At 52.2% G+C, this 16,943-nt stretch overlaps 1 protein-coding gene across 1 annotated transcript in view; it reads right to left on the bottom strand.

Annotated features, from left to right (window-relative positions):
- The window catches only part of NBEAL2 (neurobeachin like 2), a 176,406-nt gene that overhangs the window by 94,625 nt on the left and 64,838 nt on the right, over positions 1-16,943 (bottom strand). Inside the window, exons 7-10 of the mRNA XM_015407333.1 lie at positions 9,133-9,218; positions 7,802-8,108; positions 5,725-5,831; positions 2,354-2,431 (exon numbers count right to left, since the gene is read on the bottom strand). Coding sequence (XP_015262819.1) covers positions 2,354-2,431; positions 5,725-5,831; positions 7,802-8,108; positions 9,133-9,218 — 578 coding nt within the window. The remainder of the gene's footprint in view (positions 1-2,353; positions 2,432-5,724; positions 5,832-7,801; positions 8,109-9,132; positions 9,219-16,943) is intronic.

Genomic DNA, 16,943 nt, shown 5'->3' with positions numbered 1-16,943 from the left:
AGCCTCTGTCGGGTTGCCTCGAGGAACTGCCGCTATTAGCCGCGCATGCCAGCTTTCGTACCCTTTGTCTGCCCTTGACTGCCATTGTGTTCTTTGCATTTTGTGAACAGGCTCAACTTGTTGTGAAAGTAAACCCCGGTGTTCTGATTCGGCGAGATTGTCTAATCTTATCTGGCCCTAAGCTAATGACTTAGTCTTTCTGGTCAAGTCACATACAGCATGTACAAAAATCACTGAGGGAAGGGGACCAGGGGCGGATTAAGGCTCACTGGTGCCCTAAGCATGGACCAATCTTGGTGCCCCCCTCCTTTCCACACTGACCCCCAGTCCATTTTAGTTGTTGACCTGTCTGACCAGATATACAATGCAGGTTGCAGCAATGCAAAAATGTATTCATATGATAACACAATATACTGTACAAACGAAGCTTTTCACCCTTTTCCCAACTTTGTGGTGCCCCCTTTGGCCCTGGTGCCCTAAGCACGTGCTTAGCCTGCTTCATGGTGAATCCGCCTCTGAAGGGGACTGAGTGGTTACAGATCGGAAGGTGGCAGAAAAAGAATTTGGCAGTCCTCCTGTGTTAGATCCCTCCCTACTAACTCATAAGAGTCCTACTGCTCTTGGACTGCAAAGGTGGTGGCAGCTATTGATTTGGGTGCGGATTTATTCCTTGCAGTGAAGATAGACCCCCCATATAATTTGGTGTCGCAAGTCGCAAGTCAGTCTGTGCTGTGAGTGATGTACTGATGTCGCTTCCCCAGGAGGCATGGGCTGGGGTCCAGCTGGGCAGGTCACAGGCCAGGTCGCAGAGTGTAACCAAAGTCTAGTCCAAAAGTCAGGGGTTCCTGAGAGCAGGTTTAACAAAGTCCAGTCTAGGGTCAAGGAGTTCCAGGCAACAAATCCAAGTCCAGTCCAAGGTCAAGGGTTCCAGAAAAGCCGGTTGTCAGGTCCAGTTCAAGGTTACAGACGTCCAGTAGAAGCAAGGTTGATGGCTCAGTAGCTAAGTGCACTTATTGCGTCCACAAACTGCTGCTTCTCCCAGCTGAATTTACAGCCAAGTCTTACTGAGCTAAACTCCCAGCCAATTCCTTGAAACTACTCATCCTTCTCTTCAATTGACAGCTAACAACAGGTCATGAGTCTCACACTTCTTCTCCTTTCTTGCAACTCTGAGTGTCTCTGGCAGCGTCAGTGCTGCAAGGGTGTGGGTGAGCTAGGTGGGCTGGAAGTGGCTGCTGAAGACTTGTTTACTGCTAGAAGGTATAGGCTGTGACTCCTAAACAGCCGGCAACCTGACCTCTTGTTCTTCTGGCTCAGAGCCAGCTGCAGCCGGCTGTTCAATTACTGGCTCAGGGCTAGCAGGTAGCTCTTCGTCTGAGAAATCTGTGCCATCACTCAGCACAGACTGACTTACGACATCTGTCCTTCAAGAAGTTAATTTGACAAGATCCACCACCCACCCACCTGGTTGTCTCTTAATTCTAACCCCCCCCCCAACCTGCTAGGCCTGATTCAGCTGGGAAGGAAGCAATGTACAAATAAGGGGCTGGCCTCTTCTACTGCATGTCGTGGCTGCGGCTTAGCGGCAGAGCATCTGCTTGGCATCCAGAAGGGCCCAGGTTCAACCCCTGGCACCACCAATTAAAAGGACCAGGCACTAGGTGATGTGAAAGACCTCTGCCTGAGACCCTGGAGATAGGCTTACCAAGTGCCGGCGGGGGATCTGCGTGTCTTGGCGGGATCACTGCCGCGGGGACGGCGACACGCGTTGCACCCGCCATCGCCAGGAAGTGACGCTATGCGTCGCTCTGGCAACGAGTCCCATTGCCAGAGCAACGCGTAGCGTCACTTCCTGGCGACGGCGGGTGCAACGCGTGTCGCCGTCCCCGCAGCAGGGATCCCGCCAAGACACGCAGATCCCCCGCCGGCACTTGGTAAGCCTACCTGGAGAGCAGCTGCCCGTCTGAGTAGACAATTCTGACCTTGTTGGTTATGGTGTTTGGGAAGGGGGTGTGGCTCAGTGGTCAAGCATATGCTTGGCATGCAGAAGGCCCCAGATTCAAGGCAGCAGGTAATGAGAAAGACCTCAGCCCGAGACCCTGGAGAGCCGCTGCCAGTCTGAGTAGGCAATACTGCCCTTGATGGACCAGGGGTCTGGTTCAGTATACAGCAGTTTTCATGTGTGTCCCTCCCACCTACCACCTTCTAGGCTCTGAATTCTCCTGTCGTAACTTTGTTCATTTAAGTGTGCAGAAATGGGGGGGGGTGCAAGGGGGTGCGCAGAACTCCCACGGAAAGCATCCCACATGCATCCCGCGTGCAAATCCACCGCATCACAAGCGGCCAGCAATACCTGACGGATATCCATCTCGGTCAGCAACGAGGTGGTGAGATCGCTCCCCGAGGATTTGCACTCAGCACTTAGGTAGAGCTGTCAGAAACGGGGGAAGGGGAGGTCAGATAAGCAACGTCACTCTCAGGAGAGGGAAAGGGGGAAGAGAGAGAGGTGCAAGGGAGAGAGAAGGAGTTAGGTGGAAAGAGACCCTCCAAGTCCAGGGACCGATATAGCTGGAAAAGAGTTGGGAACAGCTGCCTTTCACCCCCCATCACCCCCCCCCCCTCCCGAGGCAGAAAGCATTTGACAGATCAAAGATGTAGAAGAAGAGAAGAGATTGGATTTATACCCAGCCCTTCACTACCCAAAGGTGTCTCAGAGGGGCTTACAAACTCCTTTCCCTTCCCCTCCCCAGATGGCACCGTGTGGGGTTGGCGGGGCTGAGAGAGCTCTTGACAGAAACTGCTCTTTTTCAAGGACAGCTCTTGTCAGAACTACAGCGTGCCCAAGGTCATCCAGCCAGGTGCAAGTGGAGGAGTGGGGAATCAAACTCGGTCCTCCCAGATTAGAGTCCGCGCACTTAACCACTACACCAAACTGGCAAAATGGATGAAGACAATCTCTCTCCCTGCACCAAGAGGCAGACGGGTATCTCGCCATTGGCTTCCATCCTTTAGCTAGTAAGTCAGTCACCTATCGTGTCCTTTCTATCCAAAAGGTACTCCTCAAATAAAGAGAGGAGTGTTTATCTTCTAAACTCTAGCACTTTACCATAGGACGCTGCCGTATTTATTTAGTTTTACTGTATTTATTGTATTTTATATCTGTAAGTGCCGGTTTTATATTGTATGCTGTTTTAAATTGTTGTAAGCTGCCCTGAGTCGCTTCGGCGGGAGGGCGGGGTAAAAGTCCAAGCAAATAAATAAATAAATAAAAATAAACTTGCAACACGGCTCTGTGTAGCTTTGTAAGCTGAGTAACCTGGTAAAGCGACGCTCCCGCGTTTGTAGCTTTATTTAATCACTCTGCTAACCAGTGTTCCCTCCAAGCTGAGCTAGTGTGAGCCAGCACACGGTTTTTTAGCCTCTGGCTCACACGTAACCCCAGGAATGATCTTTCAGTGTGGGTGGGAGGAAGCTGCCAGGACCGAAGGATCAAGGGAGAAACTCTGTGTGCCTTCTGTGCATGCATAGTTGGATCCAGGCCACTAAGAGCAAAAAATTGGCACTTTGGAGTTCTCCAGAACTCTTCAGCGGGATGGATATTAATAACCACAAAAAGAGAGGAAGAGAAGGTGGTGGGGGGGGAGATATTTCAGGCCATTGAGGTTTTGGACCCTTGGTCTCTCTCTCTCTGTTTATATGCTCTAATGACACCCTTAAAATAGCGTGGAACATGGGGGGGGGGAATATATGCACCTGGTTTGCTTAAAAGAGGGAAAAGCTAAAAATAACTCCGGAGAGAGCGTCAAGGAAAGATTCCATCGGGTCCGTGGCACACATCTATCTTGTCATTTATTTACAAACTCCTGAGATTTATTAGGCTTTCAGTGCCCCGGCCTGGCATGCAAAGGAAAACATACGAGTCCAAAGCCGGACCTTGGCTCACCACCTGCACTGGGAACAGTGCCCAGAGGAACAATCTCGATGCCTGGCACGCAACGCTTTGTGGCAACACAGTATGTGGTACAAGTGGAGGAGACCCCACGGAACCCACAGTCCACAACCGTTCCGATACAGGAGGTCCTCTTCTTACGGAATCACAGAGGGATCCTGGCTTTGTTTATTCTCTTCCTAAAAATTTCCACGGAAGGAGATGTTCTAACACACACACACACCGACCACCCAGCCTTCTTCATTAAGAATGTAAGAAGTCTGTGGGATCAGACCAATGGTCCATCTGGTTCAGCATCCCATCTCACACAGTGGCCAACCAGTTCCTCTGGAGGGCCAATAACAGGGCAGAGAGGCCGAGGCCTTCCCCTGAGAAGGACAGCAGAAGAGCCCTGCTGGGTCAGACCAGGGAGGGTCCATCTAGTCCAACCTCCCGTCTCACACAGGGGCCAGCCAGTTCCTCTGGAGGGCCAGCAACAGGGCCGAGAGGCCGAGGCCTTCCCCTGAGAAGAACCTCAGAAGAGCCCTGCTGGATCAGACCAGGGAGGGTCCATCTAGTCCAGCATCCTGCCTCACACAGTGGCCAACCAGTTCCTCTGGAGGGCCAATAACAGGGCAGAGAGGCCGAGGCCTTCCCCTGAGAAGGACAGCAGAAGAGCCCTGCTGGGTCAGACCAGGGAGGGTCCATCTAGTCCAACCTCCCGTCTCACACAGGGGCCAGCCAGTTCCTCTGGAGGGCCAGCAACAGGGCCGAGAGGCCGAGGCCTTCCCCTGAGAAGAACCTCAGAAGAGCCCTGCTGGATCAGACCAGGGAGGGTCCATCTAGTCCAGCATCCTGCCTCACACAGTGGCCAACCAGTTCCTCTGGAGGGCCAATAACAGGGCAGAGAGGCCGAGGCCTTCCCCTGAGAAGGACAGCAGAAGAGCCCTGCTGGGTCAGACCAGGGAGGGTCCATCTAGTCCAACCTCCCGTCTCACACAGGGGCCAGCCAGTTCCTCTGGAGGGCCAGCAACAGGGCCGAGAGGCCGAGGCCTTCCCCTGAGAAGAACCTCAGAAGAGCCCTGCTGGATCAGACCAGGGAGGGTCCATCTAGTCCAGCATCCTGCCTCACACAGTGGCCAACCAGTTCCTCTGGAGGGCCAATAACAGGGCAGAGAGGCCGAGGCCTTCCCCTGAGAAGGACAGCAGAAGAGCCCTGCTGGGTCAGACCAGGGAGGGTCCATCTAGTCCAACCTCCCGTCTCACACAGGGGCCAGCCAGTTCCTCTGGAGGGCCAGCAACAGGGCCGAGAGGCCGAGGCCTTCCCCTGAGAAGAACCTCAGAAGAGCCCTGCTGGATCAGACCAGGGAGGGTCCCTCCAGTCCAGCATCCTGCCTCACACAGGTGCCAACCAATTCCTCTGGAGGGTGAACAATGGACCAGTCTCTTGATCAGCCTAGGCCAGGGGTGGCCAAACTGTGGCTCGGGAGCCACATGTGGCTCTTTCACACATACTGTGTGGCTCCCGGCAAGGCAGCTGGGGAAACTGCGTTTGCAGCAATTTCTTTTCTTTTTACAGTTCCATCGGAACTGCAGAACTTCATTCTATTTTTACAAACGGTGGTCTCTTATGGACGTAGCCACAAATTCTGGGCAAAGCGGCACCGCTGCACTCAGTGAAACAAATATCATTTTTTTTTAAAGAGGGGGGAAAAAGAGAAACCGGGATCAGAGCTCCCGAGAGGACCCAAGCTCCGAAGAGACGGACTTCCGGGACAAGGGCCGGACTGTCCTACCTTGCTGTTCTGGATGAGCCGAATGATGTGCTCGAAGCAGTTATTGCTGAGGAAGATCGCCTGCAGGACGGGCCGGTCGTCGCAGTTCAGCATTTCCGGAATAGCATCTAGTGGGGGAGGAAGAGGCGGAGGGGTTTTAAAAAGCCACCGGAACAGCAGAACCGGCGGCGGCGAGGCCTGTCGCGCTCGGAACCCGATCCCCAAAGTCGAAGCGCAGGCTGCTGAAGGAACGTAGGAGGATCAAGAAGACCACCGCAGGTTTCCCCCCGCTCTGCTAAAATTTGGAATCTGCAGCCCCCTTTTAAGGCACTTTTTTTTTGTTGCCATCAAATTGCAGTCAGCTTACGGTGACCCTGTAGGGTTCTCAAGGCAAGAGACATTCAGAGGTGGTTTGCCTTTGCCTGCCTCTGCATAGCAACCCCAGATTTCCTTGGTGGCCTCCCATCCAGGGGTCATTTCGTAGAAGAAGAGGTGCAGGAGCTCATTAGCATAACTCATTAGCATAACTTATTTGCATATGCCACACCCCCTTGCATCACCGCTCAGGCTCCACTGGACTGTTTTGGATTGCTAGCTATTGGGGGGGGGGAACGTGCAGATCTGTCCTCACAGAGGAGGGAGAGCTTCTACCTGAATAAAACTTGGTCTTAAATGTGCCACTGGACTGTTTTGGACCGGGGGGCTCTGCAGCTTACCTGGCTGCTTCTTGCTCTGACTGAGGGCTGCTGGGAGCAGGGGGGTGGGGCTTGTTGCATGTGCCCGCCCCCTGGGCTCTTTACTGCCGGAGCTCCGCTCCTGTGCGCTCCTGCAGGAAATGACCTCTGCTCCCATCCAAGTACTAACCAGGGCCGACCCTGCTTAGTTTCCAGGATCTGATATTAGGCTAGCCTGAGACACCCATCTCAAGGCAAGGACAAACAGAGGTGGTTGGCCGTTGCCTTCCTCTGTGTAGCAACCCTGGACTACTTTGGTGGTCTCCCACCCAAATACTAACCAGGGCCGACCCTGCTTAGCTTCTGAGATCTGATCTTAGCCGAGGCCGAGGCCATCCAGAAGTGACATCATCATGTTGAGACGTCGTGTGGCGATGCTCTACTTTTTGGGCGAAACTCTATGGTTTTAAGGGGCCGCGGTGGCTCAGATGTTAAGATGCTGAGCTGCCGACCGGAAGGTCGGTAGCTCGGTAGTTCAAGACCCGAGTGCCGGGTGACGGAGTGAGCTCCCGTCTCTGGCCCCAGCTCCTGCCAACCTAGCAGTTCGAAAGCAAAGAAATTGCAAGTAGATAAATAGGTACCACTTCGGTGGGAAGGTAACAGCGTTCCGTGCACCTCGACGTTTAGTCATGCCGGCCACGATGACCACGGAAACGTCTTCGGACAGCGCTGACACTTTGGGTTGGAAATGGAGATGAGCACCACCCCCTAGAGCCGAATTCAACTGGCTTTCAAGCAAGGGAAATCTTTACCTTTACTATGGTTTTAGGCCAAAACCCGCCTAGAGTTTTGCCCCAAATGCAGAGCATCATCATGCATGACATCATTGAGTCAGGGACGTCGTGCGTCCCTGCCCACCCCTGGAACGCCCCCCAAATCCCCCTGGCAGCATGCCGAGGGGGCCAGGCAACCCTACCTTTCCTGCAAGTAGCTCGATTTCTTCCTTTCTAACTGGTATGGTATTCATGAATTGTTTTAACTTGGCTGTTTATGCCATTTTAATGTTGTTAGCCGCCTTGAACCAGATATCGGGAAAGGCGGGATATAAATATAAACAATAAATAAATAAATATGGCTTGGTTATCTACTGCTCAAGCTGGTAGAGAGACGCTCTCAAGGACACCTTTCCCTGGGGAATGGAGGTGCCACTTGTAAAGAAAGTTATGTCTTCTAGAAGCAAAGGTCCCGTTCTCTCACCCATTCACTCAACGCCCCCCCTCCCCGTAGGAATTCCCTCCCCCCAACAACTATGGCAACCGAAGCGAGCAAAGCGTCGCACGGTTCGAGAGGGACGTCTTCAGGCATGCACCTCTGGATTCGAACGCCGAACGGATTGCACGTGATCCCCCTCCATGGCCACCTACCCAGCATGTTCACCCGGAGGGCGATGAGCTTCTCTTCCCAGTGAGGTCCCGGCGAGCCGTCCAGCGAGGCCATGGGCTGGTCTGAGTTGAGGACCTGGAAGAAGCTGCCCAAGATGGACCGGATCTCCACCTGGCGCTGGCTGGGGCTGCTGACGTGGAGGACGTGGACCATCCCGACCAAGCTCTTCAAGGTCAGCTGCAGTAACCGGAGATCTCTGGGAGGCCCGCTCGCCGGAGAGCACCACCTCCGGAGAACCAGCATGAGGACCTCGACCGAGGACGGCGTGACCAGCGCCAGGGCATTGTGCTGTCCGGGAGAAGAGCGGGTCAGATACGACTCGAGGAACACCAAGTTAGGCACCGCAGAAGAACGTGCGTTCGTTTCTCATTAGCACTGATGCAGAAAACTAGCAATATTTGGTTGTGCACAGATGGTAGAGCAAGCAAAATTGAGTAGACAAGATCGGGATAAAAGTTAAGGACCCCGATATTACAGCCATCACACTGGCTACCAATTCCACTCCAGAGCCTAATTCAAGGTGTTGGCTCTGACCTTTAAAGTCCTACATGGCGTGGGACCGGGGTCTCTGAAGGACTGTCTCTCCCCCCTTATGTTCCTACCCAAGAATCACAGGGAGACACCCGCCTGACTTTCCCGTCAACCAAAGAAGCTTGTTTGGTGGGTAGATGAAACAGGGCCTTTTCAGTGGGAGCCCCAGGATTATGGAACAACCTCCCCAGGGAGGTGTGCCTGCCCTGCCCTTCCATCTTTAGGAGGCAGCTGAAGATAGTTTTATTAAGGAAGAAGAAGAAGAAGAAGAAGAAGAAGAAGAAGAAGAAGAAGAAGAAGAAGAAGAAGAAGAAGAAGAAGAAGAAGAAGAAGAAGAAGAAGAAGAAGAAGAAGAGATTGGATTTATGCCCCGCCCTTCACTACCCAAGGGAGTCTCAGAGAGGCTTACAAACTCCCTTCCCTTCCCCTCCCCACAACAGACACCCTGTGAGGGAGGCGGGGCTGAGAGAGCACTGACAGAAACTGCTCTTTTTCAAGGACAACTGTGCCAGAACTATGGCTTGCCCAAGGTCATCCAGCAGCTGCGAGTGGAGGAGTGGGGAATCAAACCCGGTTCTCCCAGATTAGAGTCCGCGCACTTAACCACAACACCAAACTGGCTCTCTGGGAAACAGACAAAACTTAACCCTCAAACCCCCGGAGGCCAGAAAGTAGGTGTCTGAGCAATGACTTTGACATCTTCGTAAGACGATCCCGACAGAATCCTCAGATCTTCCCTTGTGGCTCAAAGCAGCCAATCACAGACCGAGAGAAGGCTCACCTTGGATCCTGAGATTACGGCGCCAAAGAGGTGGATGAGCCGTAGCTGGAGCCCCTCTGGAAACTGTTCCCCCTCCCGGAAGCACTCTAGGGGACAAGGAAAAGGAAAGAGGCGACAACCGGTTTAGTCTGGGTACTGTGGAAGACCAACGTTTCAGACCTCTGCAATCCTCACCCGATTGCACTGTTTCTCAGATACCACATCCTGTCGACTGCATTTGACTTACACCAGGGGGGTGTGTCTCCAGCTTTTCTGAGCCCATGGGCCCTTTGTGCAGTTCTGAAACAGGGTGGTGGGCGTGGGCGCAAAACGGTTGTCACGGGAGGTGGAGCCAGCCAAGAAGGGCTGCTGCAGCTGACCTTCAGTGATGTATTGAAGAAGAGGAGATTGGATTTATGCCCTGCCCTTCACTACCCAAGGGAGTCTCAGAGCGGCTTACAGACTCCTTTCCCTTCCCCTCCCCACAACAGACACCCTGTGAGGCAGGTGGGGCCGAGAGAGCTCTGACAGAAACTGCTCTTTTTCAAGGACAGCTCTGACAGAACTATGGCTTGCCCAAGGTCATCCAGCAGGTGCATGTGGAGGAGTGGGGAATCAGACCCGGTTCTCCCAGATTAGAGACCGCGCACTTAACCACAACACCAACATGAGCCACTGCCGACCAGCACTTCACCCTGAATGCTTGCATTTCCTAAATCAAGCTGAGCTAAGTCCTGCGGAGGAATTTTGACATTCACAGCAGATCAAAGTCTGAGTCCAGGGCATAGAGGCCTGGATGTGTGCATTTTTACAATAGTAATATTGACCACTGAGGAAGGCCCTAAGAAGAAGAAGAGACTGGATTGATACCCCGCCCTTCACTACCCGAAGGAGTCTCAGAGCAGCTTACAAACTCCTTTCCCTTCCCCTCCCCACAACAGATGCCCTGTGAGGGAGGTGGGGCCAAGAGAGCTCTGACAGGAACTGCTCCTTTTCAAGAACAGCTGTGCCAGAACTATGGCTTGCCCAAGGTCATCCAGCAGGTGCACATGGAGGAGTGGGGAATCAAACCTGGTTCTCCCAGATTAGAGTCTGTGCACTTAACCACGACACCAAATTGACTTTTACACAGCTTTGGACAATAAAAAAGTCACCTAAGCTTCCAGTTTCTCATGCCAGCAGTGTGAGGCTCTTAAGACGAAGAAGAGTCTGGATTTATACCCCGCCCTTCACTACCCAAGGGAGTCTCAGAGTGGCTTACAAACTCCTTTCCCTTCCCCTCCCCACAACAGACACCCAGTGAGGAAGGTGGGGCTGAGAGAGCTCCTTCGAGAACTGCCCCGAGAACAGCTCTGATAGAACTATGGCTTGCCCAAGGTCATCCAGCAGTCACAAGTGGAGAAGTGGGGAATCAAACCCAATTCTACCAGATTAGAGTCCGCGCACTTAACCCACAACACCAAACTGGCTTTTGTTGTGCCTTTTTTTGTGGCAGCGGCTGCCGCCACCAAAGAAACGTTTCTAAATATCTGGACAGCCAATCAAATCTCCAAGGGGCCAATCAGAAGCCTTGCTGGGCAACAGTCCCACCTGGCCCTGCCCACTTTCTGGGAGCGTCATAGTGCCCTGGGTACCATCTCGGGGACCCCTGACATACATTATGTAATCCGCCTTGAGAAAGGCAGACTGCAAAAGCGAGCAAAGCAAGGAGCGTGACTGGAGCATGGGCACCGTCTCCTTGGGGCAAGAGGACAGAGCATGTGTGGGCCCATGGCTAAGCAACAGAGCATCTGCTTGGCATGCAGGACGTCCCAGGTTCAATCCCCAGCATCGCCAGTTAAAAGGACCAGGTAGAACGTTATGCAAAAGACTTCAATTTGAGACCCTGTGCAGCAGCTGCCGGTCTGAGTAGACAACACTGACCTTGATGGACCAATAGCCTGATTCAGTAGAAGGCAGCTTTGAGAACATAAAAGAGAAGCCATGTTGGATCAGGCCAGTGGCCCATCCAGAAGCCCTCCCAAGGCCGCATGTGCCCCAAACCCCAAGAATGCAGAGCATCACTGCCCCAGACATAAGAACATAAGAGAAGCCATGTTGGATCAGGCCAGTGGCCCATCCAGTCCAAAACTCTGTGTCACACAGTGGTCAAAACCCAGGTGCCATCAAGAGGTCCACCAGTGGGGACAGAACTCCAGAAGACCTCCCATGGCTGCACCCCAAACCCCAAGAATGCAGAGCATCACTGCCCCAGACATAAGAACATAAGAGAAGCCATGTTGGATCAGGCCAGTGGCCCATCCAGTCCAAAACTCTGTGTCACACAGTGGTCAAAACCCAGGTGCCATCAGGAGGTCCACTAGCAGGGCCTGAACTCCAGAAGCCCTCCCCCTGTGGCTCCCCAAGCACCAAGAATATAACACATCACTGCCCCAGACATAAGAACATAAGAGAAGTCATGCTGGATCAGGCCAGTGGCCCATCCAGTCTAACCCTTTTGTGTCACACAGGGGCCAAACCCCAGGGGCCATCAGGAGGTCCACTAGCAGGGACAGAACTCCAGAAGTCCCACCGCACTGCTGCCCCCCAAGCACCAAGAATGCAGAGCATCACTGCCCCACACATAAGAGAAGCCATGTTGGATTAGGCGAATGGCCTATCCATTCTGTGTCACACAGTGTCCAAAATCCAGGGGCAGGGCCACTCGCAGGGCCAGAACTCCAGAAGCCCCCCCTGTGGCCCCCCAAGCACCAAGAATACAAAGTATCACTGCCCCAGACATAAGAACATCAGAGAAGCCATGTTGGATCAGGCCAATGGCCCATCCAGTCCAACACTCTGTGTCACACAGCGGCCAAAACCCAGGGGCCATCAGGAGGTCCACCAGCAGGGACAGAACTCCAGAAGCCCCACCGCACTATTTTCTAAATAATTGATCATAGGAAACCATACTACCTGGAACCACTTTTGATATTTTTCTGACAGCAAAGCCGAGGAGTTATATGAAGTATGCCCATAGATGAAGCAATCCCAGATTCTTTTTCCCAATCTGTTAATGTAGGGACATTTTTTAGGGAAAATTTTTTGCTTCCATTTTGCTTCCATTTTTGTGCAATCGTTATTTTTGCTAACATCAATAAGGTAGAAATTAATGTTTCTGTACTTTTGTTGCACGCCATGTCACCAAGAGGATGGAGTCCAGATCACAACGTAAGTTTACGTTAGTTATTAATGAAAATTGTTTGAATATCTGCCTCCAGTACGTTTTTGATCGAGGACATGCCCACCAACAGGGAGCAAAGTCCGCTGTAGCGCCACAATTTCCCCAACATTTGTTTGATATTTTTGGATTTATTTTGTGTAAGATGACCGGTGTCATATACCATCTGTTTAGGATTTTGAGCAGGGCTATTCCCCCCTTTCCCCCACCTCCAACCCAGTGGTGAAACCACTGCCCGAGGCTCACAGCTAAGGGATTCAGGTGCACTCAGCCGTGGAAACAATTAAAAGTCCAGCCATTCAAATGCAACCACAGGACACCAGGTAGAAAAGCCCCCAAAACTCTCTGGGATTTAAAAAGCACAAGGCTTTTTGCCAGGTTCTTATCTAATTTGATGCTTTTAATAGAAAAGTAATTTCTTACACCGCCAGCTGCACAGGTTTCTCTCCTCGCTGGCCTCGGCTAAGTATTTATTGACCACGGACCCCTCCGGCTTCCCGGGGAGGGTAAATACAAAGGCAGAGAGAAGAGAAATGAAATCTGGATTGCGGGGCGGGGAGAAGAAAGAGAGGCTGACGCTTAACCACCGGGGATCCCGGCAAAATTGCTTTTTGCCCTGCTTTGGGGAGCGGATTTCATCGCTCGGAGCTAGCCCAAGCTTTTTTGTTGTTGTTCAGTCGCACAGTCGAGTCCGACTCTTTGCGACCCCGTGGACCACATCACGCCAGGCCTTCCTGTCTTCCACCGTCCTTTGAAGTTGGCTCAATTTCATGTCCGTTGCATCTATGACACTGTCTAACCATCTCATCCTTTGCCGTCCCCGTCTTCTTTGACCTTCAATCTTTCCCGGCATCAGGGTCTTCTCCAGTGAGTGCTCCCTTCTCATTGGGTGGCCAAAGTATTTGAGCTTCAGTTTCATTATCTGGCCTTCCAGGGAACAGTCAGGGTTGATTACTTTTAGGATTGACTGATTCGATCTTCTTGCAGTCCAAGGGACTCTCAAGAGTCTTCTCCAGCACCATAGTTCAAAAGAATCTATTCTTCGGCGCTCGGCCTTCCTTATAGTCCAACTCTCGCAGCCATGCATGACTACTGGGAATACCATTGCTTTGACCATGCGGACTTTTGTTGGCAGGGGGATGTCTCTACTTTTTATCATGCTGTTTAGGTTCGCCATCGCTTTCCTCCCAAGGAGCAGGCGTCTTTTAATTTCATGGCTGCTGTCACTGTCTGCAGTGATCTGGGATCCCAGGAACGCGAAGTCTGTCACTACTTCCACGACTTCTCCAAGGTCTTTCTTGGGGGGGGGGGATTAGCACTGAGTCCCTCGAAAGCTGATAAATGGAGTTAATGGCTGTCTCAGAGGGAGCGGAAGCCGGCTTCAAGGGACAACCGCCGCCGGCAGGGATGTCCCGTCCCCCAGTGTGCAAGGGAGGAGGGAAAAAGAAATCACTTAATACAGATTAATTGCCTTTTAACCACTTCTTCCCCCCCAAAAAAGCTGTCCCACTGTCAAGGGGTCACCCTCCGCACTGTTCAAAATTCAGGCTCTCGGGCGATGATGAATTCCGAACGGCATCCGGGACGACAGGAACCTAACTGGAGGTAGCTGATCATTCCGGAGGCATTCTGCTTCCGGAAAAGGTGTGGGGAATGCAAAAGCAGCCTTAATTTCTGATACGTTTGCTTCATGGAATGCCAAAATATATATATATATATTTGTACATTTAAATCAGGAAGCGGCAGAACGGATTTAGTGCGATGGCTGAACTGGAGACCAAGGCCTTTTCCTCATGGTTCCCCCCCCTCACCCATTTTGCCCCCCATACTGCTACAGTTTATCCCCATTCCCACATGCAGTTCTGTGCCTTTAGTTTTCACTTCAGAGTCCGTCCCCCCGTTTCCCCCCCCAGTTCTTTTGAGACTATTTTAACTCTTCTAGAAGCCGATTTTGAGTTGCCTTTTTCCTCATAAATAATGTCTTTGTCGGTTTCCTTGGTCCTGCCCACTTCCACCCACCTCCACCCCACTTTTTAATGGACTGTAGACAATGTCAAACTTCTCCCCTTGGTGCTTGGGGGGGGCACATTGGGAGGGCTTCTGGCATTCTGGCCCTGCTGGTGGACCTCCTGAGGGCCCCTGGGGTTTGGCCACTGTGCGACACAGAAGGGTTAGACTGGAAGGGCCACTGGCCTGATCCAACATGGCTTCTCTTATGTCTGGGGCAGTGATGCTCTGTATTCTTGGTACCTGGGGGGGGCAACAGTGTGGGGGGGCTTCTGGAGTTCTGGCCCCACTGGTGGACCTCCTGACTGCCCCTGGGTTTTGACCACTGTGCGACACAGAAGGGTTAGACTGGATGGGCCACTGGCCTGATCCAACATGGCTTCTCTTATGTTCTTCCTCACCCAAGATGAGTGGTTTTGTTTTTGACTTTTTTTTTTAAAAAGGCACTAAAATATTGATGTATTAATATACCATTGTAACGATAGGCTTAGCAGCTTTTGTAAATCTAAGTCTCTAGTCTCTTCCCTTGAGGAGATATACTTTTTTCCTCATAGCTCCATGAGGGAAGACGCTAAACACTTACTTAAAAAAGGAAAAGAAAAATGGGAATTCAGAGAACCCGCAAACCTATCATTACAACAGTTAGATTTGGGCCCAGTCGCACCTTAGAGACCAACAAGAGGTTCAGGGGAGGAACTTTCCAAAATTATACCTCGAAACCCTTTATTGGACTCTCTTAACTGTTCTACCGCAAACCAACATGGCTTTCCCCTGAAACCATCTCTCATTACAACAGTAATTACAACAGGCTTTATCAAACCCTTAGAGCCATTTTTCAAAGAAAAAAATGCAGCCATGATATCACTACATCGATATAAGCACATGCAAAAAATAAATGGGGGTGGTGGTGTTGTGATGCCACCAGTGACAACAGCGCCCTCCCTTGAAAATCCTGATTATTGAATCACATGTGGACGAAAAGAAACCGTATATGTCGTCGAAGGCTTTCACAGCCGGAGTTCATTAGTTGTTCCAGATTTTCCGGGCTGTAGAGCTGTCGTCTTGGCATTGTAGTACCTGACATCAGGTAGTACCGGGGGTCATTTCCTGCAGGAGCGCACAGGAGCGGAGCTCCGGCAGTAACGAGCCCAGGGGGCGGGCACATGCAACATGCCCCGCCCCCTGCTCCCAGCAGCTACACGTCACGAGACCCCCCCCCCCGGTCCAAAACAGTCCAGTGGCATCTTTAAGACCAGGTTTTATTCAGGTACAACCTCTTCCTCCTCTGCGAGGACAGGTCTGTGCCTGAGCGGTGGGTGTTGCCTTCTGACACACTTCCGGTGATGCCAGGGGGTGTGGCATATGCAAATACATTATGCTAATGAGTTATGCTAATAAGCTCCTGCACCTCTTTTTCTACGAAATGACCCCTGGGTACCACAATGCCAAGACCACGGCCATACAGCCCGGAAAACCTCCGACAACTGAAAGAAACTGTCTCCACAACGGTGAAAATGCAAGACGGAGGGGATATGCACAGCAGAACCATGCCGAAAACCAATCCCCAATGCTTGTGGATAGACTGCCAGGAAAACCAGGAGCAGGCAAGCCAGAGTTCTCTCCGCTCTAACAGGAATAGCAGGAGTGAGCTACCTGAGAAGGCCACAAGGTGTGGTACACGAAGCACTCAGAACTCTCAAGAGCAGGGTATCAAGCCAAGGCATTTTCTTCTCCATGATGCATCCCTTGCACAGACTTCAATAAGTCATATACGTACATGTCCATTATTGCTGTCACACACACATGAACATGCATCAGTCTGCCTTATACTGAATCAGACCTTTAGTCCATCAAAGTCAGTATTGTCTACTCAGACTGGCAACAGCTCTCCAGGGTCTCAGGCAGAGGTCTTTCTCATCACCTGCTGCCTCTTTTAGCGGGAGATGCCGGGGATTGAACCTGGGACCTTCTGCATGCCAAGCAGAGGCTCTTCCACTGAGCCACAGCCCCTTCCCATAGGTCTCCAGGGTCTCAGGCGGAGGTCTTTCCCATCACCTCCTGCCTGGTCCCTTTAGCTGGAGATGCCGGGGATTGACCCTGAGACCTCCTGCATGCCAAGCAGGTGCTCTTCCACTGAGCCACAGCCCCTCTTTACAGCTCTCCAGGGTCTCAGGCTGAGGTCTTTCCCATCACCTCCTGCCTGGTCCCTTTAACTGGAGATGCCGGGGATTGAACCTGAGACCTCCTGCATGCCAAGCAGGTGCTCTGCCACTGAGCCACAGCCCCTCTTTACAGCCCCTCTTCACAGCCCCTCCAGGGTCTCAGGCAGAGGTCTTTCCCATCATCTCCTGCCTGGTCCTTTTAACTGAAGATGCCGGGGATTGAACCTGGGACCTCCTACATGCCAAGCAGGTGCTCTACCACTGAGCCACAGCCCCTCTTTACAGTTCTCCAGTGTATCGGGTGGAGGTCTTTCCCATCCCCTCCTGCCTGGCCCTTCTAACTGGAGATGCCGGGGACTGAGCCTGGGACCTCCTACATGCCAAGCAGGGGCTCTGCCACTGAGCCAGGGTCTCAGGTCAAGGTCTTTCCCATCCCCTCCTGC

This window comes from Gekko japonicus, unplaced genomic scaffold, assembly GCF_001447785.1.
Source record: "Gekko japonicus isolate JY-2015 unplaced genomic scaffold, Gekko_japonicus_V1.1 scaffold2770, whole genome shotgun sequence".
Lineage (NCBI taxonomy): Eukaryota > Metazoa > Chordata > Lepidosauria > Squamata > Gekkonidae > Gekko > Gekko japonicus.
The sequence above is the reverse complement of the archived record's forward strand: the minus strand, read 5'-3'. Positions and strand labels throughout refer to the sequence as shown.